This window comes from Erinaceus europaeus, chromosome 1 (genome assembly GCF_950295315.1).
Source record: "Erinaceus europaeus chromosome 1, mEriEur2.1, whole genome shotgun sequence".
Classification (NCBI taxonomy): domain Eukaryota; kingdom Metazoa; phylum Chordata; class Mammalia; order Eulipotyphla; family Erinaceidae; genus Erinaceus; species Erinaceus europaeus.
The window spans coordinates 60,463,938-60,490,872 of record NC_080162.1 but is presented as its reverse complement, the minus strand read 5'-3'; the positions used below and the strand labels follow the sequence as shown (position 1 = coordinate 60,490,872).

At 36.7% G+C, this 26,935-nt stretch overlaps 1 protein-coding gene across 3 annotated transcripts in view; it reads left to right on the top strand.

The window, feature by feature from the left end:
• The window catches only part of LOC132536984 (ADP-ribose glycohydrolase MACROD2-like), a 495,870-nt gene that overhangs the window by 59,500 nt on the left and 409,435 nt on the right, over window positions 1-26,935 (top strand). For all 3 annotated transcript variants that reach the window (XM_060186460.1, XM_060186462.1, XM_060186456.1), the window contains exon 3: window positions 1,519-1,626. In XM_060186460.1, coding sequence (XP_060042443.1) covers window positions 1,519-1,626 — 108 coding nt within the window. The remainder of the gene's footprint in view (window positions 1-1,518; window positions 1,627-26,935) is intronic.

Sequence of the window (26,935 nt, the reverse complement as noted above, 5' to 3'; positions counted from 1 at the left end):
TGGGTGTATTTGGCTCCTTAGGGTATAGTCCCAGAAAAAGAATTGCCAGATCACAGGATAGGTCCATTTCTAGCCTTGCAAGAGTTCTCAAATTGCTCTCCAGGGGTTGGACCAATTTACATTTCTACTAGCTGTGTTCTCTATATATATGTTATTAGTTTAGTCTGATGTATGGCATGTAAAAATCTCCCACTCTGTAAGGATTTTCTTTGTTTGGGTGGTGGTTTCTTTTGCTGTGCAGAATTTTTTCAATTTGATGTATTCTCATTGGTATATTTTTGTTTTTGTCTTCCTTGCGATTGGATTTGTATCCTTGAAGATGTCTATAAAACTTAGAAGGAAAAGGGTTCTGTCAATATTTTCCTCTAAGTATTTGATAACTTCTGGTTTAACATCCAAGTCCTTGACCCATTTGGAGTGTAGTGGTTCAGTTATTTGACAGGACAAAGAGAAATTGAGAGAGGAGGTGAGGTATGGGAGGGTGGGGAGAAAGAGAGTTACTTGCAGACCTGCTTCACTGCTTGAGAACCTTTCCCCCTGCAGGTGGAGAGTGGGAGGCTTGAACCCTCCTGGTGACCTGTGCACTCAACTGGGTGCACTACCTCCTGGACCTAGAACATACTATTTTTTTTTTATTTAGAGCATACTATTTTTGTCTGATAAAAACATGCCAGTTTCCTGCTTATTGTGTTCAGAGTAAGATTATTTTTCTTTTAAATCTAGTGGCACCCTCTAGTGTAGAAGATTAATACACAGCTTGATAAGAAAGCATGATGGTGGAGGAGGACGTAGGCTGGGGTGAGAATGTCTTGCAGAAAAATGAGAAATCTTACACATGTATCAATAACTGTATTTACTGTAAACCATTAATCCCCCCAATTAAAAAAAAAGAGAAAAAGGGAACATTTTCACACACTCAAATATTTTTGATCCATTTCATTTTGAGGGAAAAATAGTTACTTAGGTAGCCTATAGTTGAATCAATCTGATTGTTTTGCTGCTTGAGTTAATAGTATTTTAAAGGACACCATATATGTAACTTGAATAAAGTAGAAATAAGCTCAGTTACTATGAAAAAATATTTTGTCTTTTTAAAAATCTCCTAGTAAAGGTAATGATGCATACTATTACTTTTCAAGTATTCATTTCCATAATAATAGTTATAATGTTGAATTTTTGTTGACATATATAATATTATTAAATTCATTTGTGTAGAGACTAAGGAGACAAAGTCACATTCATGGTCCTTACACACTTATTTCTGATCATCTAATGTAGTAGAGTCCAATCAATATTGGTTCTTCCTTTTTCTGCTAAGAAATAATTTTTGTTGAGATCCCACCTACACAGTCTGCTCCTGACATTAAGCTCCTTCTTCCTTTGCCTTCTGTTCTTTCTCACATTGTTCCATCAATGCTTTCTTATCCTTCACATTCTCATATTGGTTCTTGTATCAAAATCATCTTCATTAAATTAATTGGTAACATTGCTGTTTATATATATTCCTTTTTCTTACAGAGGAGAACACTCGTGAAACATCACAGATGAAGAAAAATTTGAGTGAAAAAGTTTCTCTCTACAGAGGTGACATTACATTGCTAGAGGTAGATGCCATTGTCAACGCAGGTGAGTTGTTGATGTTTTTCTGAAATTCACAAGTTATATGCATAGTTATTAAAATATTTTTTCATAAGAGCAATAAACATATTTTGTAAAAAGTTATCCTTTTTGGTATGGAAATGTTTGATGGATTTCTAATCTTGATTAAAAACATCAACGATCTAGTTATATATGTGCTGCAATTAATATACTAAATTTATAGAGTTTTCAAGCTAGTTTAGACTAGGGTACTGGGTCACTAGAGAAGTGACATGTTGGTGTAGAAAATTCTTAGAGGACTTCAGGAGCTATATTATTGTTGGTTTAATGCTTGAGTTGTTATCTGGTCAACATTCAAACAAATTCATCAAACCATTTTCTGTGTAAGTACCGTACGCTAACCAATTGCGCCACTGGTGCTCATCAAACCATTTTCTTCTGAGTAGACTGTAAAGAGACTATTGAATCACAGATAAAAATAAAATGTCAAAAATTATTTCTGTAATTTTTGATCCTAAGAGTTTTGGTTTCAACTTGTCATGTTAGTTATGAAATATTTTATTTTCACATTAGAAAAAATATGACAACTGTTATTTATGGTTGTCTGTACATCCTATATAGCTGATTTGACTGTAAATTATGAAATAGGCAACAGTTGTGAATTTCTTTGTAAAACTAGGCTCTTTATGATATATCAAATAAAAATGAATATTTACTTAGCCAAGGAGAAACCTTGATTAAAAAGATTTATTTTTAAAAATATTTTTATTTAATTATTATTGGATAGAGACAGAGAAATTGAGAGAGGAAGGAGAGATAGGAAGAGAGACAGAGAGACACCTACAGCACTACTTCACCACTCATGAAGCTTTCCCCTTGCAGATGGGGACCAGGGGCTTGAAAACCTGGGTCTTTGTGCACTGTAATATGAGTGCTTAACCAGGTATGCCACCACCTGGCCCTGAAAGATTTATATAATAAGTGAAGGAGAACTTTTATAATAGGAGGGGATGAAAATTCAGTAGGAAAAACCACTGTGAGAATGAGAACTAAGTATTTCAAAGGCCAAGCAGAAGAGATTTTCTTTGATAGGAAAGAATATATAGGCTAGGGAAAAATTAGGTATGAGGGAATAGGTGATATGACTAGACACTTATAATGGAGTGATTAACTGATTTTTGATAGGGATCATTAAAGAGACTAGTTTTTAACCTCTATTCCTCAAGTTTGTGCCTAAGTTCAGAGACTTGGAGGAAGGAGAAAAACGTGACTTAAATTTGGTCAGGTCCAGTTAATTGGTACTGAACAGACTGATAAAAAGTTAAGCTTATCATTTAAGATTAAGAGTAGGAATAGGATCTATGTCTTTGCTTTGTCATAGATTATCAGGGGTCATTTATGAGTTTTATCTAAGTCATATAGGGGAAGAGTTGTTCTTTACAGTGACCTTTTTATCAAAACACAAAAGGGTGGGGATAATTCTTTCACTGTCTCTACTTAACCAGCAGTACATGATCCAGGTAAGGCTCCACATTGTTGCAAGGTTCTCCTTGATAATGAGTACATTCCTATTGGATAGTTGGTATATGCCTTGGTAGGGGAACAGAAGGGTCTAGTTGGGAACTGTAATGTTGGTGACCTAAAACAGAGTCTACAAAACTAGCTTTTCTCTTCTGTTGTTTACGTTGCCTTTCTAAAATGTAAAAGTCTTCAAGCAAATGGATCAGTTTGGATTATTAGGTTTTACCGAATGCTTATCATTCCTTTTGGGTAGAATTCCATTCATAGATCACCTCATAGGATGCAAGTCTTCCTTTTATGGACCTCTATGGGTCATTCATTTTATTATTAACTACTTAATTTTTTGCCACCAGGATGATTTTTAGAACATATAGCATCAGATTTCTTTTGTATATTATAATTTCTAACCACCGATTTTAGTGTTATTGATTTAACATAGAATTTGCCAAGTTAGCATACTAAATAACCCTAGTAATTATAGTTTTTCTTGGGTTTTGTTAACATCTGCCTGCTTATCTCTCTCCTGAGGCAACTTTTTGTTACTTTTTTAGTAAGCTTTTTTTTTTTTTTTTTTTTTTACTAGAGCTCTGCTCAGCCCTGGCTTATGATGGTATGGAATTGAACCTGAGACTTTGGAACCTCAGGCATGAGTCTCTTTGCATAACCATTATGCTATCTACCCCTGCCCCCAAAACTATTTCTTTCCCATATATTGTTAATGAACACTTGCTACTATCACTGTACAGTTATTAAATTGAACTACATGCCATTGAGTTTGTGGTACCTCGGATAGCACACTCATCATTGGAGAATTTGAGGCAGTGAAAAGGTTTGGCTTTGGTTTCAAAAACTGATCAGTCAAGAAAATGGTACTAAGTAGGGAAACATAATAGGAAAATATCACATCACATAGTTTTTTCATAGCTGCCACTTAGTATGCAAGGGCTTGATGAATTAATGTGAAAGCAAGCAGCAACTTTCACTTACTCTCCAAAACCATTTGACACTGTTAGCTGACTTCTCTTGCTGAGATTATTATACTTTGGCCATGTTCTGCATCTCACAAGAGCACCCTCATTGGGAAGTTCCTGGGAAGATGGAAAGAGATGCCAAATATGCAGTGTAATGACTCCGTTTATACTTTCTGCTGTGCAGTTTGTTTGGGTGGTTTGTAAGAAGAGGAACAGCTGTTAACCTTTCAGGTGAACATGGCAACATGGCAGGAAACTCCAGAGCTGCCTCTAGTGAGAGGGGAGAGGCAGCTCTGGAGAAGCTTGAGAGTGGTGGACTTGTGCCTGGGTGAGGCCCTAGTGTTGCCAAGAAAAAAAAAATTTTTTTTTTTGATGGGTAGTAGTTTATTGTACAGATACACCAGAGTTTGTTAAATCACTCACCTCTTGAAGGCCTTTCTGTATTTTGCCATCCCTAGTTGAGTTTCTATAAATATTCATATATGTGCTTTTATGTATGGCAGCATAGGATATTCTGTTTAGTAATTATTACTTACATGATTTTGTACTGTTAATTGCTCAAAGATTTTTTTTGTCAAAATTTTTTTTGTATTTGCTAGACCTTGGGGAAGAATATTTCCTTTATGATTCAGTACTGTATCATTAAAGACTACTCTTATAAACAGACATAAAGGCTTCTACAACTTACGCAGCCAATTTTGTATAAACTAGTAACCTAGGGAAAAATAATTGTTTTGGTGATAAGTTTTTCTGATCTGACTCTTAATATCATAATTGTCAAAATTGAGAGAGACATGAGTGGATGTTTAACATGTGGGTATAATTTAAAGAAAAGTTGATGCAGTATAGTTGAATACTTACATAGGTAAATTAGGTAGTGGGATTGTATATGGTGAAAAATTTCAATTTACAGGGACTTCTTTCAATCATCAATTACTGATAAGGATAAATACTATTTTCATATGTCAATAAAACTGGAATAAGGTACATTTGAAATTAAAATTTATATCATTTGGAAAATAGATTCATTTACACTCAGAAATACACTAAATTAGAATTGATAACAATAACTTGATTCCTATGAGATTTATTTCTAATAGCGAATAGTTTTATTCTGCTTTGATTTTTATTGTTTATTTTTTATTTTGACATTTCATTGAACAATAATAAGACACTAACGTGTGTAAGTATATAGATCAATATTTTTTCACAAATTGTCACACCTGTGATCAATAGTAGAATATTACCCTTGAAGTGCCCTTGAAGACCCTCTTCCTTAATATACTAAAGTAGCTATAAGATAGTGTATTTATTTATTTCAAGATTATTAAGAAAAAGTAGGTTTGCAAAATTGTTGTCACAGGGCTGTGATTTCACATCTCTTCAAGATAAATGTCAGCATCCCTTACCCTCCACCAGATTTTCATTATTTCCCTCTACCACAGGACATTGGCTCCCCAAACCCATTTCAACCTCCTCTGACCTCCTCTGCTTTTGTGTTCTTGAACCTGTTACGATCAACTAACAGTTTCTTAAAAGTTCTAGTCTGGTGGTCCGGGAGGTGGCGCAGTGATAAAGCTTTCCCTAGTAATGAGATCCCGAGTTTGATCCCCGGCAGCACATGTGCCAGAGTGATGTCTGGTTCTTTCTCTCTCCCTCTGTCTTTCTCATAAATAAATAAAATATTAAAAAAAAAAGTTCTAGTCTGTATTTTACTTACCTTTACTTTTTAAAGTCCTAGCTAAGGTATTCACCCATATTTTTGGGGCTTATTTCACTTAACATGATTAGCTTCAGTTCTGTTCATGTTGTTGCAAAGAGAAGATTTCATCATTTAATACTTGGCTTGTTATGCTTTGTTCTAGTAGCACTGATTAGTTTTGCCTTAAAAATTTTTTATAAGTGAATCTCTTTACTATTATGCTTATAGATTACTTTGTATTGTATATAGATGTAAACTGATTGAGATGGAGAGGTTGTCTTATGTATTTCCTTATTGGTTTCATAAAATCTAAATATAATAAAATTTCTTCTTATAGATAGTATTCAGCAACAAATAGACTACTATCATTTTACTATTATCATTGCTACTACTACTTTTATTACCCCATTCTTCTTTTTAAAAAATTTTTTTTTATTTATTAAAAGGAAACATTGACAGAACCATAGGATAAGAGGAGTAGAGCTTCACACAGTTCCCACCACCATCCCCTCCACTGATAGCTTTCCTATTCTTTAACCCTCTGGGAATATGGACCCAAGATCATTGTGGGATGCAGAAGGTTGGAGGTCTTGGCTTCAGTAATTGCTTCCCCACTGAACATGGGCATTGACAGGTTGATCCATACTCCCAGCCTGTCTCTCTCTTTCCCTAGTGGGGAAGGGCTGTGGGGAAGCGGAGCTCCAAGGCACATTGGTGATGTTGTCTGTCCAGGGAAGTCTGGTCGGCATCCTGCTAGCATCTGGAACCTGGTGGTTGAAAATAGAGTTAACATACAAAGCCAAACAAATTGTTGACCAATCATGGCTGGAATAGTGCAGATGAAGAGTTGGGGGTCCCTCCAATTTGTAGATAGCTAGTGGGCATATTTTAGTTATATTTCAAAGGGCCTGTATCTATACTAGTGGTTGTGTGTGTGTGTTTGTGTGTGTGTGTGTGTGTGTGTTTTGCCTGAGCCTGAAATCTGATATGCAGGTGGATCCTAATTATTGTCTGGGGAGATGATGTCATGGCTGGGAAAAGGACCAGAAAGCTGAATCAGGGAAGAGAGCAGCTCCCTAATATGGGAAAGTGGTATAAATATTACTGTAAACCCCATTGATTTGATGTGATCTGGGGCCCATAATTAGCTTAGGGGCCTGTATGACTTTTACATCCCTCTAGATCTGAGCTCACATTCTGTGGTCATGAGTAGGAACATTCCAAGCTGCCCCAGTATCGACCCATCTTCCTCAGGTGTAGCATAGAGTATGTTGTCCATCCTCCCTTCAGAGGATGAAGCGTTCTCTACCATTGTTGATCCAGGTTGAGGGCAAGGTCCTATACCCTATTCTTCTTTTGGGAAGACCAAAACATAGAAATAGTTTTAGAAATGTTATTCTCAAGACTACATTTGGATAAAAAGGTAGTTTCAGAAGAAAACCTGATAAGATCTCTTTCTGCATTTGAACAATCCCATTGCCTGTCATCTTTCTCTCTCTGTCTTATCTTTACAATCCTGTAATGTAGTCTTAAAACCACATACATAATAGGACTGTGTCAGTAATTTGCTGTTACAACATAGATCAGTCTTATCAATAAGATTTATTTAATGTTTCATTGTATTGATAATTAATAAATGTATTAATATTAATTTTTCAGCATGCTTGTTTATTGAGAAAATTGAAGTGCTTAGAAGTATGAAAAATCAAATGCCAAATTTTAATGTAGGGTTAATCACTGTTAGCATGTTTCATATTTTATTTTATTATTTTTTTCTTTATTGGGGGGATTAATGGTTTTCAGATGACAGTAAATTATAGCAGTTGCTTACATGTGTAACATTTCTCAGTTTTCCACGTAACAGTCTAACCTCCCACCTTGGTTTTCTGCTTGGTCCATCATGTTTCAGGACCCGAACAGTCCCCTCCAACCCAGAGTCCTTTACTTTGGTGCAATACACAGTAATATCTTATGTTCTTAAAAAATGCATGTATATATAGAATTATACTTTTAAAAATATTTATTTTAATAAAATAGAGATACAGAAAGATAAAGAGCAGAGAACTGCTCAGCTCTGACTTATGATGGTGCAAGGGATTGAACCTGGGACTTTTGAACCTTGGGTCTGAGAGTCTCTTTGCATAACCATTATACTATGTCTCTCACTATGGAACTATAATTTAAGTACTTTGTAACAGAACTATATGCAGTTTCATCTTAACCTGCTTTCCTCCCTCATTTACATGGACTACACTTTTCGTATTCTTAAATGTTAAGAACATTTACATGGACTACACTTTTCGTATTCTTAAATGTTAAGAACATGGTTTAAATGGTAATTTTTAATTTTTATAAATTAAACCAAAATGAAAGTTATCATACATATTTTAAAATAAAATTTGTAACAAAAATAAATTTAAAAATTATTTTATTATGTGTCAGGCTTGTCAAGGGCGGGAGAGATGACCCAGGAACCAAGCTTGTGGTGGTAGCAATACAAATCTTTATATTCTTGCAGGCGTGAGTTCAGCGGGTTAAGCCACGTGGAGCCGCTGGCATCAACCTCCTGGTCTGCACACCTGACCGCCTATAGGTTGGGACTGAAGTGGCTTTTATAATACCATAACTGGGAGGGGCTGGAAATGGTAGGGGCTTCCCTAGCAACCGTTGCCAGGGATTCTGTTGGCGGGAATTAGCAATACCCTGCTAGGACTTTAGGAAGGAGACCTTTAGTCATATGTAAGACAAAGGAGAAGATTGGTATGTAGATAATACTAGCATGGAAATAGGGTGTTTGTGGGCCCTGCCAAGCTTGACCATATCTGCACAATTTCCCAACAATTATAGGGTTTGGTGGCATAAAGTACAGTTAGTAAATGGGTAAAATTTCACTTGGTAATTTTTTACATGGATAAAATTTCTCATCTTGACATGTTATGTGTCTGCAAAACACTTTTACCTCTAATTTAGGTTCTTTTCCACCATTATGCACCAGGACCCAAAGTATGAAAAATATTTATACTGTCTCTATCCAGATAATTAAAAAAAAATTAAGAAAGGAAGGAAAGAAAAGAAGAAAGAAAAGAAAAACAGATCAAGGCTAGGGAGACAGCATAATGGTTCTGCAAAAGACTCTTGTACCTGAGGCTCTGAGGCCCCAGGTTCAATCCCCAGCACCACCATCAGCCAGAGCTGAGCAGGGGACTCTGGTGTTTCTCTATGTATCCTTCTCTCTCTATTTTTTAAAATAACTTTTATATTTATTTTTTCCCTTTTGTTGCCCTTGTTTTTTTATTGTTGTAGTTATTATTGTTGTTGTTATTGATGTCATCGTTGTTAGGGAAGACAGAGGGGGAGAGAAAGATAGACATATTGCAGACCTGCTTCACCGGAGCCGGGGACTTGAACCGGAATCCTTATCCCGAGGGTCCTTGCACTTCGCGCCACGTGCACTTAACCCGCTGTGCTACCACCAGACTCCCCTGAATACAATTTCCCTGAAATTGAACCTTGTCCTAGCAAAACTATCTCGGTATACTCCTGGGACTAGAGTGGGTGCAGTTCTATAGGTGCCATATGAATTCTAGATTTCTGCTTTGCAAAAAAAAAAAAAAAAAAAAAAAAAAAAAAGGAAGAAGAAGGAGGAGGAGGAGGAGGAGGAGGAAGAAGAAGAAGAAGAAGAAGAAGAAGAAAAATCAACATTTATTGCATATATTCTCAACATCTGGAGTTGAACTAAGCCTTCTAAGTGTTGCTGTACAGGTGAACTGAGCTAATTGAACGGAACCTGAGGGAGCCAGTCCACTGGAGGACAAACATCTGTGTACATAGGCTGAAGGGAGTGTGGAAGTAAAACAAATATTTTCTGCTATAGTTCAATTCTTGTAATTGTGTGACTTGACAGAGTTGATTATACTTTAATTTAACTTTAATTAAAAGCTGAACTTTATGATGCTAAATGGCATTTATTGAGTGCTGTGAGCTATCTAATGCTCATATGCAGCTTCACTTGGGATGCTCTATTCTTTTACATTTAAAATTTTATTTTATTTTTTTGAAATTTTATTTTTTAGTTATGCAGCAAAATTAAAAATGATGCAGTTTAAATTCATTATTTTTGACTACTGGAAAGGCACAGTTAATTTGTTGCTTATATAGATTAACGTAATTTCTAAAAGCTACTCTTCTTCACTTGTGACTTTTAAGTAGTTGCTGCTTGTGGACTATTGACTGAATGTAATTGCAGTCATTTGACCACTCATTTACTTAAGTTTTTCAATTAAGACCTTGTTTTTGTGTGTGTGGAAACAACAGGGATATTAATTTCTAATATCCTTAATTCATATAGATTTAGATTTTGTAAATTATGATGAATAAAGATAGTTTCTAACATTAGAAAGTTGACTCCATATATTTTTATGAAATATAAATCTAGTCACCTTTAGATATTTTGGAGGAAATTAAGTGAAGTTTTTTGTCATTTTTGCTTGGTGAATTATCCTTTCATGAACTGAATTCTATATTTTTTAAAAGAAAAGTCTGGTTTGAGCCCCCAGCTCCCCACCTGTGTGTGTGTGTGGGACGGGTCGCTTCACAAATGGTGAAGCAGATCTGCAGGTGGCCTCTGACTCCCTATCTCCCCCACCCCTATCAATATCTCTCTGTCCTAGCCAATTAAAATAAATAAATAAATTAATTAAAATGGCTGCCAGGAGTACTAAAATTGTAGTGTTGGCACTAAGCCTCAGCGATAACCCTGGAGAAGAAGAAAAAAGAAATAAAAAGTTAGCAATTGATACTTGAATAAGAACAAATTTTTATTTGCAACCCCAGTTTGGTGCTTTTTGATTGACAAGTGGGTTATTAAACTTTCTAGCTTATAAAGGAAGATTTTGACAATTTTGATAAGAAAGAAAGGTTGAGGATTATTTCACAACATTCTTGTCTGCTTTATTTTTATTTTTTTATTTTTAGTTATAGAAGCAGCAAACATTTGCTTTAGAATAGGTACAGAAATATTTTGACTTGTGAAGGCAGCAGTTTTCTTATTCTTTTCATTTTGTAACTGTTTGAAGAAATAAATTTATGGCATGGAATTTTTCCACCTTTTGACTTTGAGGTATAATCTGATTTTTTAATTGTTTTAATTTTATGATAGATCACATATCTTTTGTGTTTAAAATTAAATTTCAGTTCAGAGACTTTTTTTTTTCACAGTGGGGTTGTGAGTAGAATAAATTACCAGAGAATTATATTTAATTGAATGTGTAAGTATAGGAATGTTGACTAGGATAGCTACATCTCTTCACATAAACAGCTTGTTAATGTGCAATCAGTCACTGGAGTTGCCATGAACTTGGAGCTTAATGAACAGGTGGAAAAATAGGATGGATCCCTATCCAAAATGGTTTTGACAGCTTATCTGGCAATTTCACTGATCGCTAATCCGTTTCATTTGGCAACTTAATTTATCACAGTTAGAATTTTTATCCCATGGGTTTCCAAGTGGACATTAATTCAGAAACATGTCCAATATTAAGGCGTTGAAGAGACCTGCTTAAACTTTGGGAGAAACTTAAAATTCTATTTTAAATGTGTAAACAGGTTTTTTTTTTTTTTTTAAAGATTCCACTGGTATAGTTCTTAAAGTGTGAGGTTGATGGCTAGCACTTGACAGTGTTATCATTGACAGTTAACAAAGGTTTACATATTTCTGTAAGATGAATATCTAGTTCAATATGCAGAATGTTAATTTTAACTTATCCTTGAAATTACTACTATGTTAAGTAATCTTGAATATAATTTTGTCATTACATAAAGAAAAATTATTGATCTTGAATGTGTTTTATAGCATTCATTGTAAGAAATAATGAGCAAAAATATTTTTTAACTCAGAACTTTACATATTCTCAGTAATTAAAATTCTCTAATTAGATTGATAGATGAACTTATTATTTTAGTTTAAGATAATTTTAAAACAATATTTCTGACAGGAAGAAATGCAACCTCTCATAGCTCATAGTCTGCTTAAAAATCCCAAGGATGACTTTCATTAATTAAGTTCAGCATAGGATCTGGCTGTCATAAAATAACTTCTGGAGTCTGGTCCTGAAATGAGTGCACAGATGTGACCATGGACTGCAAGCTCAGACTGACAGGGGTTACACAGGCTCATGTGCTAAATATGAATATTTATGGGCCCCAGGACAGGTCGTTGGGGTATACAGTTTATGGTATTTATATACTTTCTTCAAGTTTGGGAGATATCCTCTGTCCTAATCCAGCTTTCTAGCCTTATTCTCAACTTTGACACCATATTCTCAGGCCATATCTATCTATCTATCTATCTATCTATCTATCTATCTATCTATCTACCTACCTACCTACCTACCTACCTACCTACCTACCTACCTACCTACCTATCTATCTATCTATCTATCTATCTATCTATCTATCTATCTATCTATCGTTTTTATTATCTCTGTGTATTGGGTAGAGATGGCCAGAAATCGAGAGGGTAGAGGGAGATGGAGGAAAAGAGACACCTGCAGCACTTACAAAGCTTTCCTCCTTCAGGTGCAGACCGTGGCTCAAATCTTGGTCCTTGAACATTATAACATGTGCTTTTAACCAGGTATGCCATCACCTCCTCCCCCTCCCCCGACAATATGTTTTAGTCCATGTGCAGGATAGTTATCAAGCTCAAACAGAAATTACTAAAGTTATGGGCTCCATACCTAAAATAGACTTCTAGCTTTTTTCCACCCTAAAATCCTATTCCCATCTGCTCCATTTATCTTTTGGTTCATGTTTATTAAACAGTTTGTCCTGCTTTATATTTTACCATCTTTCAGCCACCAAGTTACAGACACTGCTGATTCCATGCTGACTTCCATGGGCAGATGACCTCACCAATGGGTCCCTAAGCGTCCCTGAGGTTTGTTTCAGAATGCTGTTTTAAGAGGCTTTCCACCATCTCTCTCCTGACCTGGTCCCCTACAATCTTTCCAGAGCCTTACCCCACTAGGGAAATATAGAAATAGGCTGGGGGTATGGATCAATCTGCTAATGTCCATGTCCTGCACAGAAGCAATTACAGAAGCCAGAACTCCCACCTTCTTCAACCTAAAAAAATTTTTGGTCCATACTCTCAGTGGGGGAGAAATGTTAGGGGAAGATGACCAGAGGGCTCTGAACTCCAGTTCATCAGGACCCAGAAAGAAGAGAAAAAGGAAAGGACATTCAGAAGTAATAATAGGTGTAGCTGTGACTTAGAAAGGAAGAGAAGGCAAGACCATATAAAAATGGGCACATATATAAAAATATAGAATAGTCAACCCATAACTGTGACTTTGGGAGAAATATTGCAGTTTCCAGTGCGGGGGATGGGGAAAAGAACTCTGGTGATGAGAATGGCCGGGAATTATACATACAATTATTTCATAATTCTGTATGTCAATTTTAAATCACTAATAAAAAAAATAACTTCTGAGGGCAGGCAATGGCACACCCATTTAAGCATACATGTTACCATGCACAAAGACCTGGGTGCAAGTCCCTATCCCCCAGGCCCCACCTGCATCAGGGGAATTTTACAAGCAATGAAGCAGTGCTGCAGGTGTTTCTCTTTTAAGGCCAGACAGTGGTGCAGCTGATTGAGCGTACACTCATTACCATGCACAAGGATCTGGGTTCAAGTTCCTGATCCCCACTTGTAGGGCGAAACCTTCATAAGCACTGAAACAGTGCTACAGTTTCTATTTCTCCCCTCCCCCTCAATTTCTCTCCATTTGATCAAATACATAAAATGTAAAAAACATATTAAAATAACTTCAAAACCAGGAACACATTTATTTCACTTTTTAAATACTTGATTTATAGTGCACAGAACATTAAGTTAAATATTGATCCTTGAAAAACAAATGTACTCTATAAAAATGATGGAACAAAAGAACACTATTGAAGATGGTAAAATGATTGTTCAAAACCTGAAGACAGAAGCTTGCTCTTTACATGCTGTCCTCTCTAGAAATATATATTTCTGAAAGCATGACAGGGATGAAGTATTTTAGATTAGTTGTAGTTTGGCATGAAGTGTTACATTTTCAGAGAATATTGAGGAGAGCTGATAGCAAATCATTTCTAAGAAGGAATTTGAGAAATAAGAAATGGAATACATGGTCAATAAAATCTATGATTTAACTGAGGAGGGAAACTAGGGAGTTCCTTGTAATTTCTCAAGCTCTGAAGCACCTTCAGAAATAATTTAAGTCAATGAAAAAGAATTGAGATGATAGAAAACTACAAACTGGCATAGCACTGTCATTGATTGGTGTGTCAAACAAAATATGGCCATCATTCTTATGACCAGGCTCGTTAATGTAATATCTGTATAATCTAGATGAACTCACTGTCAAATAATCCTGGAACCTTTCCCAAACCCTCTTTTCTGAGTCTTTGGCATTTTTCCCTGGCATATATTGCAAACCTGTAACCTTGCTATTTTAGAAATTGAACTTTTTAAAATATTTATTTTCCCTTTTGTTGCCCTTGTTGCTTTTTTTATTGTTGTTGTAGTTATTGTTGTTGTTGTTATTGATGTCATTGTTCTTGGCTAGGACAGAGAGGAATGGAGAGAGGAGGGGAAGACAGAGAGGGGGAGAGAAAGATAGACACCTGCAGACCTGCTTCACCACTTGTGAAGTGACTCTCCTGCAGGTGGGGAGCTGGGGGTTCGAACCGGGATCATTGCTCAGGTCCTTGTGCTTTGTGCCTCATGTGCTTAACCCACTGCGCTGCCACCCAACTCCCAAAATTGAACTTTTATTTTTTACTTTAAAAGGAAGATAGTCACAAAGTCCGTTACTAGCCCTTGGAAATGAAGCCAAAAGGGGGGAAATTACAGTGCATTGTTTTACTTTGTCTTTCACACAAGAGTAATGGTTGTGTCATATTTCACTGGACATTATGATTATGTAATCTAAATACTGATTTCCAGTCTCTGATTTCCTGGGGTTCAGATTCAATAGATCCAGGCAGTACTATTGGTATTTGCAATTAAAAGCATTTTAACTCAGAGGTTCTGATGCAGAAGTTTGTACACCTTTCTTTGGGAATCATTTCCCTAAACTTTAGGAATTAAGAGCATATCAAAAAAGGCCCATATTTGCTGTCTGGTAATCTTTTTCAGACATGTTTGAAAATCTTCTCTTTTAAAAATATTTTATTTATTTATGTTAATTGATAGGACAGAGAGAAATTGAGAGGGGGAGGGGAGATCGAGAAGACTAGAGAAAGAGCTCTTCAGGTGGGGGCTGGGGGCTGGGGGCTTGAGCTCCATCACTGAACCCAGAAGTGTTCTCTTTACTGGTAGTTCATGGATAGTTTTGGGAAAAAACAAACAAACAAACAAAAAAACCCTGTATTTTCTTTCCTCCATTAAAAAAAATCTATATGAATTTTAATATTTACCTTTCCCTTTCTGTCCCTTTTCTCCTCATTTTTTTCTTCCTAATATGTCTTCTCTTTAATTTTTGTTGTTTCTCCTTCTTTCCTTCCTTCCTTCCTTCCTTCCTTCCTCCCTTCCTTCTTTCTTTCCTTCCTTCCTTTCTTTCTCTTCTTCTTTAACATTTTTACTATTTATTGGGTAAAAACAGAGAAGTTGAGAGGGGAAGGGAGATAGAGAAAGAAAGACCCCCTACAGCACCGATTCTTCACTGTGAAAGCTTTCCTGCTGCAGGTGGGTCCAGGGGCTTAAACCTGAGCACTTACACACTACCACATGTGAGCTCAACCAGATGCTCCACCACTGGCCCCCTAATGTTTGTTCTTTCTAATACACACTGTCTTAGAATTTGTGTATTATTCTCTGGCAGGTGTCAGGATAATAGGCAATTTCTATTCTAAGGATGATAAATTCTTCAGAATTATATGCTTATGCATAAGCAACTATGAGGTCTAATGCCAAATGATACTAGAGAAATACAAATAGAACATTAGGGAGTGAATCTTTATTGTGAGCATAGTGGTAAAGCAAACAAGAAAGTACATGCATGAGCAGCCACAGCTATGAGAAAGTCTGACCTGTTGAGAAAATGGCGTATCAGTTCAGGGTTTGTCTGTTTATGCTTCTGTAGAAATAACAGTAAGCAAGTAGGAGATTGGGACCCAAATACAGATAAGGACCCAAAGAGCTGTGCTTTGGTGATTTTTTTTTTTTTCATATAGGGACAGTGACACACACACACACACACACACACACACACATACACACACACACACACACACACCATCAAAGCTTCCTTCAGTATGGTGGGGGTCAAGCACATGGCAAAGTAACACACTATTCAGGTAGCATAACAGTTATGTAAAGAGACTCTCATGCCTGAGACTCCAAAGTCCCAGGTTCAACCCCCCTGTACCACCACAAACCAGAGCTGAGCTTCAGCAGCCCCAGAATTTTTTTTTTTTTTTTTTTAACAGAGCACTGCTCAGTTCTGGCTTAAGGTGGTGCTAGGGATTGAATCTGGGTCATTAGATGTTTTAAATCTCAAAGAGTTCATTTTTTTTTATTACTATTTTACTACTAGCAGGGTTATTGCTAGGGCTCAGTGTCTGTACTACGAATCCACAGCTCCTAGGAGTCATTTTTTTTTCTTTTTATTTGACAGGACAGAGAGAAGTTGAGAGGGGAGGGAAGAAACAGAGGGAGAGAAAAAGAGACACCTGCAGACCTGCTTCACTACTTGTGAAGCGTTCCCTCTTGCAGGTGGGGAGCAGGGATTCCAACCCGGGTCCTTGCCCAAGGTGATATGTGCACTTTGAGTGCACCCTACCCCAACAGTAAAGTGTTTTTGCTAATCATTATGCTATCCCCCCATCCCCTGGTGAGTTCTAATATTAGTTCATAGGTGTCTTTGTCTTTAGTTACTTAAGTGTTTGGCTTATTTCTGATGAATGGCTGACTTGTCTCAGATGAAAAAAAGTACTTTAGTGTTTTCCCATGTTGTTTCTGATTTGTCACCATACCAAAAACTTAAAAATAAATCGGTTAGAAAATAACTTAGCAGTTGTGGTAGGCTGAAAAAAATAGACCCCCCAAATCTGTCATTTAATCATTGAATTCCTTAAATATTATCGCAGATGTCAGATTATTCACCAATTTAAGGGACTTCATTTGACTACATACAAATGAGAAGACTATGTGAAGAAGACACTGAAAAATATTTGAAAAGTCTGGAAATTGAGGTGACATAATAATAGAGAAGAGATACTGGTAGCTACTAGAAACTGGAAGTCAAGGAATTTCTCCTCTAGAACTTTCAGAGGGAGGATGGTCATGCTGGCACTTAGTCTTTCCAATGAAACCAATTTTGAACTTCTGATTTCCAGACCTGTGAGATAATAAATATGATTTTTTTTCCATCCTTTTTGGGCCTGTATTCCCCCCCACACCCCCCCCCCCCCCACAAACCCCAGAGTCTTACTTTGGTGCAATATGCCAATTCCAGTTCAGGCTCTACTTGTGTTTTCTCTTCTGATCTTGTTTTTCAACTTCTAGTAGGGATAGAGATTGTAAGGTAGGGATCGTATTTTTAGTATGAACTTAGACTAGTTTATTAACATTCTAGTGCTTATAGAGTAATTTTGATGAAGAAATAATTTAAATGTGTATTTGCTTTGTATGGTGTGCAGTTTTTGTTACATATCTAAATGCTAAATGTAACGATCATGATAATTACACTGTTTAGTTTGATTTACTAAATTTACTAAATTCATCTGGAACCTGGTGGCTGAAAAGAGAGTTAACATATAAAGGCAAACAAGTTGTTGACTAATCATGAATTTAAAGGCTGGAATAGTACAGATGAAAAGTTGGGGGTGTCTTCGTTCTGTAGATAGCTAGTAGGCATATTTTAGTTATATTCCAAAGGGCCTGTGGCTATCCTAGTTTTTTGTTTTTTTCCCTGAGTTGGTGGGAAGGTAGGAGACTACACATGTAACCCTGTATTGTATATTATTATTTATCCCAATAAAGTGATTTGGAAAAGGAAAAAATACACATGTTTACTAAATTATCAATTAATTAATTTTTTTTTTTTTTTTTTACCAGAGCATTACTCCGCTCTAGCTTATGGTGCTGCAGGGGATTGAACCTGGGACTTTGGAGCTATTTATTCACTAATGAATTCAACCATTCCCTAATGGTTCAATTATACAATCTATCTCTGTCCTGTATAGTGATTTCTAAAAAGTAAGCAAACAGAAACTCAGTAGACCATTTACCTTCTGAAATATTTGTTAGTTCAAATACAGAGAGTTATTAAAACCTCTGAATGTACTACTTTAGCCTGAGTGAATTTCTGAAATTACTGTATTATATTAATGTTGAGTATTTTTTGTTTATTTGCTTGTGAGTAAAAGAAAGAGAACACATTTACAATTATATGTTCTTCTACTAACCACCAACTGCTTTTCTATTGATTTCCTTCTTATTTGAAATACCAAGACTAAAAGGCATGGCTGTGTCTTTTAATAAAAGTATTGATCTTTCACTTGTATGAAAACATCTTGGTTGCTAAATTACTTTGTTAATTTTATGAGTTGGATGTATGCTTATACTTATTTTATATTGAGAATGTCTGTTTGGTATAGTAGTTACTTCAGTAATTGCCTATTTTAAAATTGGATTTCCTTTTAATTTAGGAACACACATGAACAATTCTTGCCCCATTAATTTCTTCCTGCTCTGTGAAAGACAGATATTCTTTATATATTTTTATTTTTCTAGTCTCTCTGTGAAAGATCTTCTAAGTATAATCCAGCCCTCTATCATTATTGAAAGTTCTAATTTTGCTGACTTTTACCTACGTTCAGAAATTATTTTATAAAATAGCACAACTATATTCTTGTGTGTTACTTTTCCATTAAATGTGGAATTCAAACAGATTGAATCTGAATTTCTCTTAGCTGCTATAGCCACAAGGCTAGTCAAGGTTTGACAAGAATCAATCAACCTTTCTCTAAACCTGTTTTCTGATCTTTAAAATAGAGAGAATTACTGTTTTATAGTCAGTGTGAAGATTAAATAAAACAATATATATTCCCTATGCCTATTGTTAGTGGTCAACAAATAGGGTAGAAATACTGCACAGAAGGTAAAAATATAAAATACCATTCTGAAAGACTTTTCTAGTTACCTGCCATCTACTTTATTCATTTACCTACCTCAGTAATTAATGTATAGCCTTTTCATTTTATTTCCCCCAAATTACTTTATTGAGGAAATATTGACTTATAAGACTATATTGTCAAAGAGATACAGTCTCACATCTCGCAAATTTTTCTATAAAGACCTATAATTAATAACATCCATAGGAGGGACATATAAAAAGGTTTCCAGAGATGATTTTGTTAAAAATTTTTTTTCCCTGCAATAAGATCAGTTCAATTTTTTGAAAATTTCCTTCTGGTTCACTCTTTTTTCTTATTTGCTTCAGGGAATTGTATATATTTGGTTAGGCGACATTAAGTGGATGGGGGCAGTGTATTGTGAAGAAATTATATGCAACTGTGAAATCCTTCCATCTGTTCATTTTTTATTTTTGCCACCTTGACTTTTCCATCTTAGATTCCCGAGGTGATGAAATATTCTCTCCTGCAGAGTCTGTGTCCATCTGGTTCACAGAACTTCCCAGTGCACAGGGAATATACCAGATATTTAGGAGTAGCGATTTTTCAGTATCTTCTGACTTGTAGTCTAACTTCAACCTGGAACCAAACTAGTGTGGTTTTTTAAAAATAAATTTATTATTAGACTTGAAAATGAGGTGATCTCTGTACAAATTAATTTACATCATGAAGAAATACAGTTCTTAATGCAGTTAATCTGTGTAATCTACTGATTTTGCTTGAAATTATTTGGTTCTTAATGTAAGAATCCTATTTCATCCAGCTATAGTCTGAATATAAGAAAACTTCAGATGTTTGGTCAAAATAAAGCTTACTAGATATTCATTATCTTAAGTTTTTTTTCCCTTTTCTTTAGATATCTTTTCAATTTGTACAGTCCCTTTGTCTATTTCTGGATGTCTCTGCAAACTGTTTCTCAGCTGTCATGTGGCTCTGGTCATAATATTTTTCTTCCATTCAAGATTTTTTTTTGTTTGTTTTAAGTTTTAACTTTACTAATATGGCAGCATTACTCTTGTAGACTTGAAGAAGACACTGCCACCTTGCTTTCTTAAGCCCTCCAAGAAATCTTCTAGCTCTGTACATTGATACTATCTCTGAGAGAACCAAATATCTAGTTCTGCACCTCCCCATCCAGATATCAAAATAACTAAAAGAACATTACAATGCAGTGATGCTTTCATACCAAATCTAGAAGTTGAAGGTAGAGTTAATTATCCCTGGTCAAAAATGGTGGTAGTATTTCTGGTGCATTTTAAAGGCTTATGAATGTTAGTGGGTGTCTCTGTCAGTCTTAAAACTTAGGCAAGAGATGGAATGGATGAAGGAAGAAAGGGAAATGATGAAAAGGGTAAGAAGTAGGGAGATAACAATGATATATATGTCTGTGATCAACAGTGGTAAAATTTTGATTCTGCTGTGATTAAATCAAAACAAAATTAAGTGATTGCCTGAGAATACTTAACCTTCTTTAGTGATATGCCAAATCTTTTCCCTCCACTAGATTTTTAGCTTTGTTTATAGTTTCTTTTATGCATATTTCAGCTTTTATAAGAATAAGTATGTGGGCAATGCCAGTGGTATTACTACCTGTTTTTTCTTCTTGAATGATTTATTTTGTTCCCAAAGAAACTTAGAGACTTCAAAAAATGATTTGTTTTTACTATTTGTATACATTAGCTGTAAGTTGCTTCTGATTTCTGTTGCATACATAAAATTCTAGAGGAAATGTGACTCAGGTGTAACATTTTATTAAATGTTTCCTAGAAATGGTATAGAGTGATTTCTATCTCTATTGTCTTTTATTCCCTCTCTTCTTTAGGAAATTGATTGAATTGAAACTGTTATTTTATTCAGGTGCTTATTACTTTGAATTGAAACATTGTCACGTCATCCAATTGCTTATGAGGAATCCTTCACCTTAAAATGTTATCATGCGAACTAAGGGGAGCTGTCGTGGTGGCACACCTGGTTAAGTGCTCACATTCCAGTGTGCAGGGACCCAAGTTCAAACCCCTGTTCCCTTCCTTTCAGAAGTGGTGAAGCAGGACTGCAGGTGTCTCTCTGTCTTTCTCTCTTTCTTCCTCTCTTTCTTCCTCTCCCCTCTCAATTTCTCTCTGTCTCTATCCAATAATAAAAATATTATTTTGCAAACTACTTCTTCAGTTGCTTATCCAAAAAGATCCAAAATCCATTAGGGATTTTCTAGATCAGTCTATTACATCCCTGTTAATCTTCTGTGTCCTAGATTTCAGCATTAGCCTAGTGAGATAATTCTAATCTTCTTGTTCCTAATGAATTTGTTCTTTAAAAAAAAGATCAAGGGCTGAGTGGTGGTGCATCTGGCTGAGTGTTCATGTGACCATGTGCATTGACCCAGGTACAAGACCCTGGTCCCCACCTGCAAAGGGAAGCTTCATAAGTGGTGAGGTAGTGCTGCAAGTGTCTCTATCTTCCCCTTCTCGATTTCTCTCTGTCTCTAGCCAATAATAAATAAATGAATACAATAAAGAACTAGTGAACTAAATAAATAATTAATCAAATTTTGGTGAAATTGGTGGTGGTGGTGCACCTGGTTGAGCACACATGTTATAATGCAGAAGGACATGGGTTCAAGCCCCTGGTTCCCATCTGTACAGGGGGAATGCATCACAAGTGGTGAAGCAGTGCTGCAGGTGTCACTATGTCTCTCTCTTCCTCTCTAGCTCCCCCTTCCTCTCAATTTCTGGCTATCTATCTAATAAAGAAAGAAAGAAAAAAAAATTGGTGGAATTGAGGTCTTGCACATGCCACTTTTTTCATTCAGATAGATCAATAGAGAAAAAGAGAGGGAGACATCACAACACTAAAACTTTCTTTGTTTCCATAGTATCTACCATTTGGTGCCATAGTTCAAACTTGGGTTACTGCTAAAGATAGGCCAGCTCGTTCACCCCAACAATGAACATGGAGACCTGGAGAAAGGGTGGGAAGTAAGGCTTTTTATTTGATTCTGCAGAATTGGGCACTGTCCCAACCTGAATCAGATATGCTGGTGCACATGGGCTTAAGATAAGAACAAACATTTATACCCTGGGCATTTATGGAGTTTAAAATCTGGTCCAAGTGGCTGCCAAGCATAACAAGCAAACAAACAAAAAACCGAAAACCTTTCCTATTAGGTTACAGACCCAGACTGGAGCAGTTTTGACAAATACTTTCTTTTTTCTTATTTAGTTACTTGATAACTAATATGAAAGATCTGTGTCAGCCTCCTGGTCTGAGGTTAAGTATCTGAGAGCAGGGAGACTAGTTTTCTTTGTAAAATTAAACACTGAGTGAATTTGCTGAAGTCACATTCTGGCTTCTGGGAGGATGAAACACTAAGGTAACACGTGTCTTTCTTTGACCTTTCATACTTTGAAAATGAATCATTTTACTTCATACACCTGGTCAAGCTATCTATTTGAAAGAAAGGAAACCCTCAGCACTGCTCAGCTGTGGTCTGCATTGTTGGCAATCAAACCTGGTACAGACTTGCAAGCTCTGTACTGCACCACTGACCTATGACTCCTGCTGAATCTGGTCTTATATTTAAAAAATCTCATGACATAACTTGATTTATTTGTTAAGATGTTCTTATGTGATGACTAGAACTAAATTGTCAAGTATTTATAAGGCATAATTACAATTTAGTGATCCACAATGAGAGGCCTTTAATCCCAAAATTACTTCTGGTTAGCATATGAGAGAGACATTTTACTACTGCATTTGAATAAGGGTGTGTCTCATACTCTCTGACTCTACTGTCTTTGAATTTTATTTTATTTATTTTCTAATTTTATTAGTGATTTAATATCAATTTACAAAATTACATGTCAACAGAGGTTTAATCCCTTACTGTTCCTACAACCAGAGTTCTGAATCCTCAGTCTCTCCATTGCAAGCCACAGCCATTCTCATAAGGCTATAGACAAGGATTAACTATCATCTCTATACTGTCTGTCTACATTTGTATGTTATTGTCCCCTTTTTCTTCCAAGTCCTGTCCCTTCTTCCCCTCCAAGCTACACATAACCCTATTACTACATTTAGGTGTCCATCCCTTTTCCTCCTCTCTCTGGGCCCTGATGGAGCTGGAGTTCAGAGCCCTTATCCTCTTCCTCCTACCACTTCTCCATGACTGGGAGTATGGATCAAAATAGTTTTGGGGGGTGCAGAAGGTGTGAGTTCTGGATTCTGTAATTGCTTCTCAGTTGGACATGGACATTGGCAGATTTATCCATATGCCCAGGCTGTTTCTATCCTTCCTTATGAGATAGAGCTCTGGAGAGGTGAGGTTCCAGGACATATTGGTGAGGTTGTCAGTCCACTGAAGTCAGGATGGAATCATGGTAACCATCTACAACTTGGTGTTTGGAAGGTAGCAACTTATAAAGTAAGATAAAATGGTTAATGAATAGGAACCAAAAAAGCAGGAACAGAGTAGATGATCTTAGGGTGAAAGGAAACTAGGAAGTCCATTTTACAGTCTTTGAATTTTATATACATTTTGAAATACACTTAGTTAAGTAAAATGTCTATTATACTGTATACTTTTTTAGGTTTGTATTTTCTTCTGTTAAGAGTTAAAGTTCTTCATAAGGCCCTATGATACTCATACATACATATAAGAAGCAATATATTTAGCAGATGAATTCCAAATAATGGTTACTATTCTTTGTAGAGAATGAATACACATTAATTACTTAAGATTCTGTTTATAATTTACTTTAATATTAGAAATTCCTTTTAAGTGAGATGACCAATAGGATTATTCAGTGATATAGCAAAATGGAAGAGCCATTTATTTATATATAAAAATTTATTATCAACAATTGGTTGCTATAGTCTGAATCTTTTAAACATTTTTATTTATAAAATGGAAATATAGTCTGAATGTTTTTAGCCTCCCCCCTGTTGTTTTATCCGGGCTGGCTTCACGGGTGGGTAACAGAGATGACCAAACACATGCGGCTGGGCCGAGAAGCTGTATTTCTTTATTCATGAACAACGATTCATAAACTAACCCAAACTAATGACCAAACAGAACTCTCCTGCATCCTTCTCACATGGCGGCGCCAAGAAGTCTCGAACTCTGTCAGGGTTCTTTGGGGCGGGGACAAGCGGGCCCGCGAAACTAGCAGGACTAAACCAATTTTCCTGGCAGGGGGAGAGCTAGACCAAACCAATGTAAAGCATACAACACCCCCCACTTATATGTTGAAATTCTACATCCTAAAGATGTACACAATAGAATGCTATGCAGCTATTATGAACAATGAAACCACCTTCTCTGACCCATCCTGGAGGGAGCTAGAAGGAATTATGTTAAGTGAGCTAAGACAGAATGACAAAGATGAGTATGGGATGATTCCACTCATAAACAGAAGTTGAGAAAGAACAGAAAGGGAAACTCAAAGAAGAATCTGACTGAGTTTGGAGTAGGGCACCAAAGTAAAAATCTCTGGGTGGAGGGTGAAGGTAGATGTTCAACTTCATTGGGGGTGGGGTGGCGGTGGGGGCATGGGACACAGACTTTTGGTGGTGCAAATGTTAATATACACTCCTATTAACTTATAGTCTCAAAAATTACTATTCAGTTTATGGGGGGAAAAATTGATCGAAAGTCTTAAAGTTTTTGTTGCATAGACCATAGCTCTGAGTATATGTTCCTTCAATCTAAGCACTTAAGACTTTAAATTAGTAATCAGATTGAATTTTAGAAGTGGGCTCAAATTGTGAATACATTTCTTTTTTTTATGTATTTATTTATTTTCCCTTTTGTTGCCCTTGTTGTTTTTATTGTTGTTGTAGTTACTGTTGTCGTAGTTATTGTTGTCATTAATGTCGTCGTTGTTGGATAGGACAGAGAGAAATGGAGAGAGCAGGGGAAGACGGAGAGGGGGAGAGAAGGAGAGACACCTGCAGACCTGCTTCACCACCTTTGAAGCAACACCCCTGCTGGTGGGGAGCCGGGTCTTGAACTGGGATCCTTATGTCAGTCCTTGCACTTCGCACCACATGCGCTTAACCAACTGCACTACTGCCCGACCCCCTGTTAATACATTTCTAATATTGACTTGTTCTTTGAAATATTAAATCTCTTAAAAGCTTAGACAAAGGAGAACTAAAGCAACTGGTGATGTTCCTTTATAAGATACAGCTATGGGAGTCAGGCGGTAGCGTAGTGGGTTAAGCGCAGGTGGTGCAAAGCACAAGGACCCACATAAGGATCCTGGTTCAAGCCCCCGGCTCCCCACCTGCAGGGGAGTCACTTCACAAGTAGTGAAGCAGGTCTGCAGGTGTCTGTCTTTCTCTCCTCCTCTTTTTCTCCCTTCCACTTTCCATTTCTCTCTGTCCTATCCAACAATAATAACAATAATCACTACAATAATGAAAGAAGGGCAACAAAAGGGAATAAATATTTAAAAAAAGATACAGCTATAAGTAAATAGCATAAAAGGACATAAATTATGGCAAGGTCTTGTATGCTACAGCGAATCTTAACAATGGGATTTTCAAAGTTAACCCAATTGCTAAAGGATTTAGTTATAGCTATAACTATCTATTGCTTTCTTAAACCCTAAGACAACAGGAACCTTCCCCTTTCTCTATAAAGCCCATATTTCTCCCAGTCCCGAAACCTCTAGGGTGAGGCTCACTTTCCTGCATGCTTCTCCCAATTCATACCAACTGATACAGCACCTGCTGATCCCAACCTAATAAATGCAGCCAGTACCACCTCGGCATGTTTCACTTCGGACTGCATCCAGAGATGTCAGGTGTGGAATGTGAACCCACCAGCTTCATCATTCTGGTGAGACCTTTCCCAGCTGATAGGACTTCTTAAATTCATTTTGGGTGGTACACTTCTTGACAAGCCTCAAAACCTAGATATAAACCAGGGTCCGTGAGATGGGGCATAAGTACATATATCCAGACGTTGGGGGAAAAACATATACCTTAAAGCAAAAGTGCACAGTAGTTTGCAGCGAGGCAATAAATTCAGCAATGCAGAAAGACCTAAAAAGACATCATAAAGTACCTAATGAAAACAGTTTCTACTTAGACCTAGATACCCTCCTCACCTACCTTCTATTGCACATCCCTCAATCACTCCAAAACTGACTTTGTCAGACAAAGTAAGGACTACAAAAGCTGGATAAGGGTAAATGGTTGGCATACTTTAATGATGACTTTGGTCACTACCAGGACACCCCATCACCTGGGGCCCTAGTCAGGGAATCCTGGGATTCCCACACAGACATGATAGGCCTAGACCTCTAACAGATCCTTCTCACCACTGCCACTGGTCATTTCCATCAGGAACAACGTAATGGACACGTCTGTTGGCCCCTATTGGACCTGGCCCTTAATGTGAATTAACAATGATAGGGAATGTTCCATCCCCTGAAGGGATGTTGGATAGCATACTCTGCCTATCACCCGAGGATGATGGGTCCTAAATTGGTGCTGCTTGGAATGTTCCTAGTCCTGACCACAGAATGTGAGCTCAGACCTACAGGGATGCAGAGGTTATATAGGCCTCTGTGCTGAACATGGGCCCCAGATCAGATCAGTGGGGTTTACAGTTAACAATACTTACATACGTTTCCCATATTTGGGAGCTACTCTCTTCCCTGATTTAGCTTTCTGGTACTTTTTCCAGCCATGAGACCATCCCCCCAGACAATAGTGTAGGTCCCCTGCATATTAGATGTCAGGTGCAGGCAAAAACTAGTTGGGTCACAGTCCCCTTGGAATATACCTAAAATAGACCTACTAGCTTTTTCCAAAATGGAGACCCCAAATCTCCATCCATAATATTCTTGCCTTTAGATTCATGATTAGTCAACAATTTTTTCTGCTTTATATTTTAACTCTTTTTCAGCCACCAGTTTCCAGATGCTACTATAATGCCAACCAGACT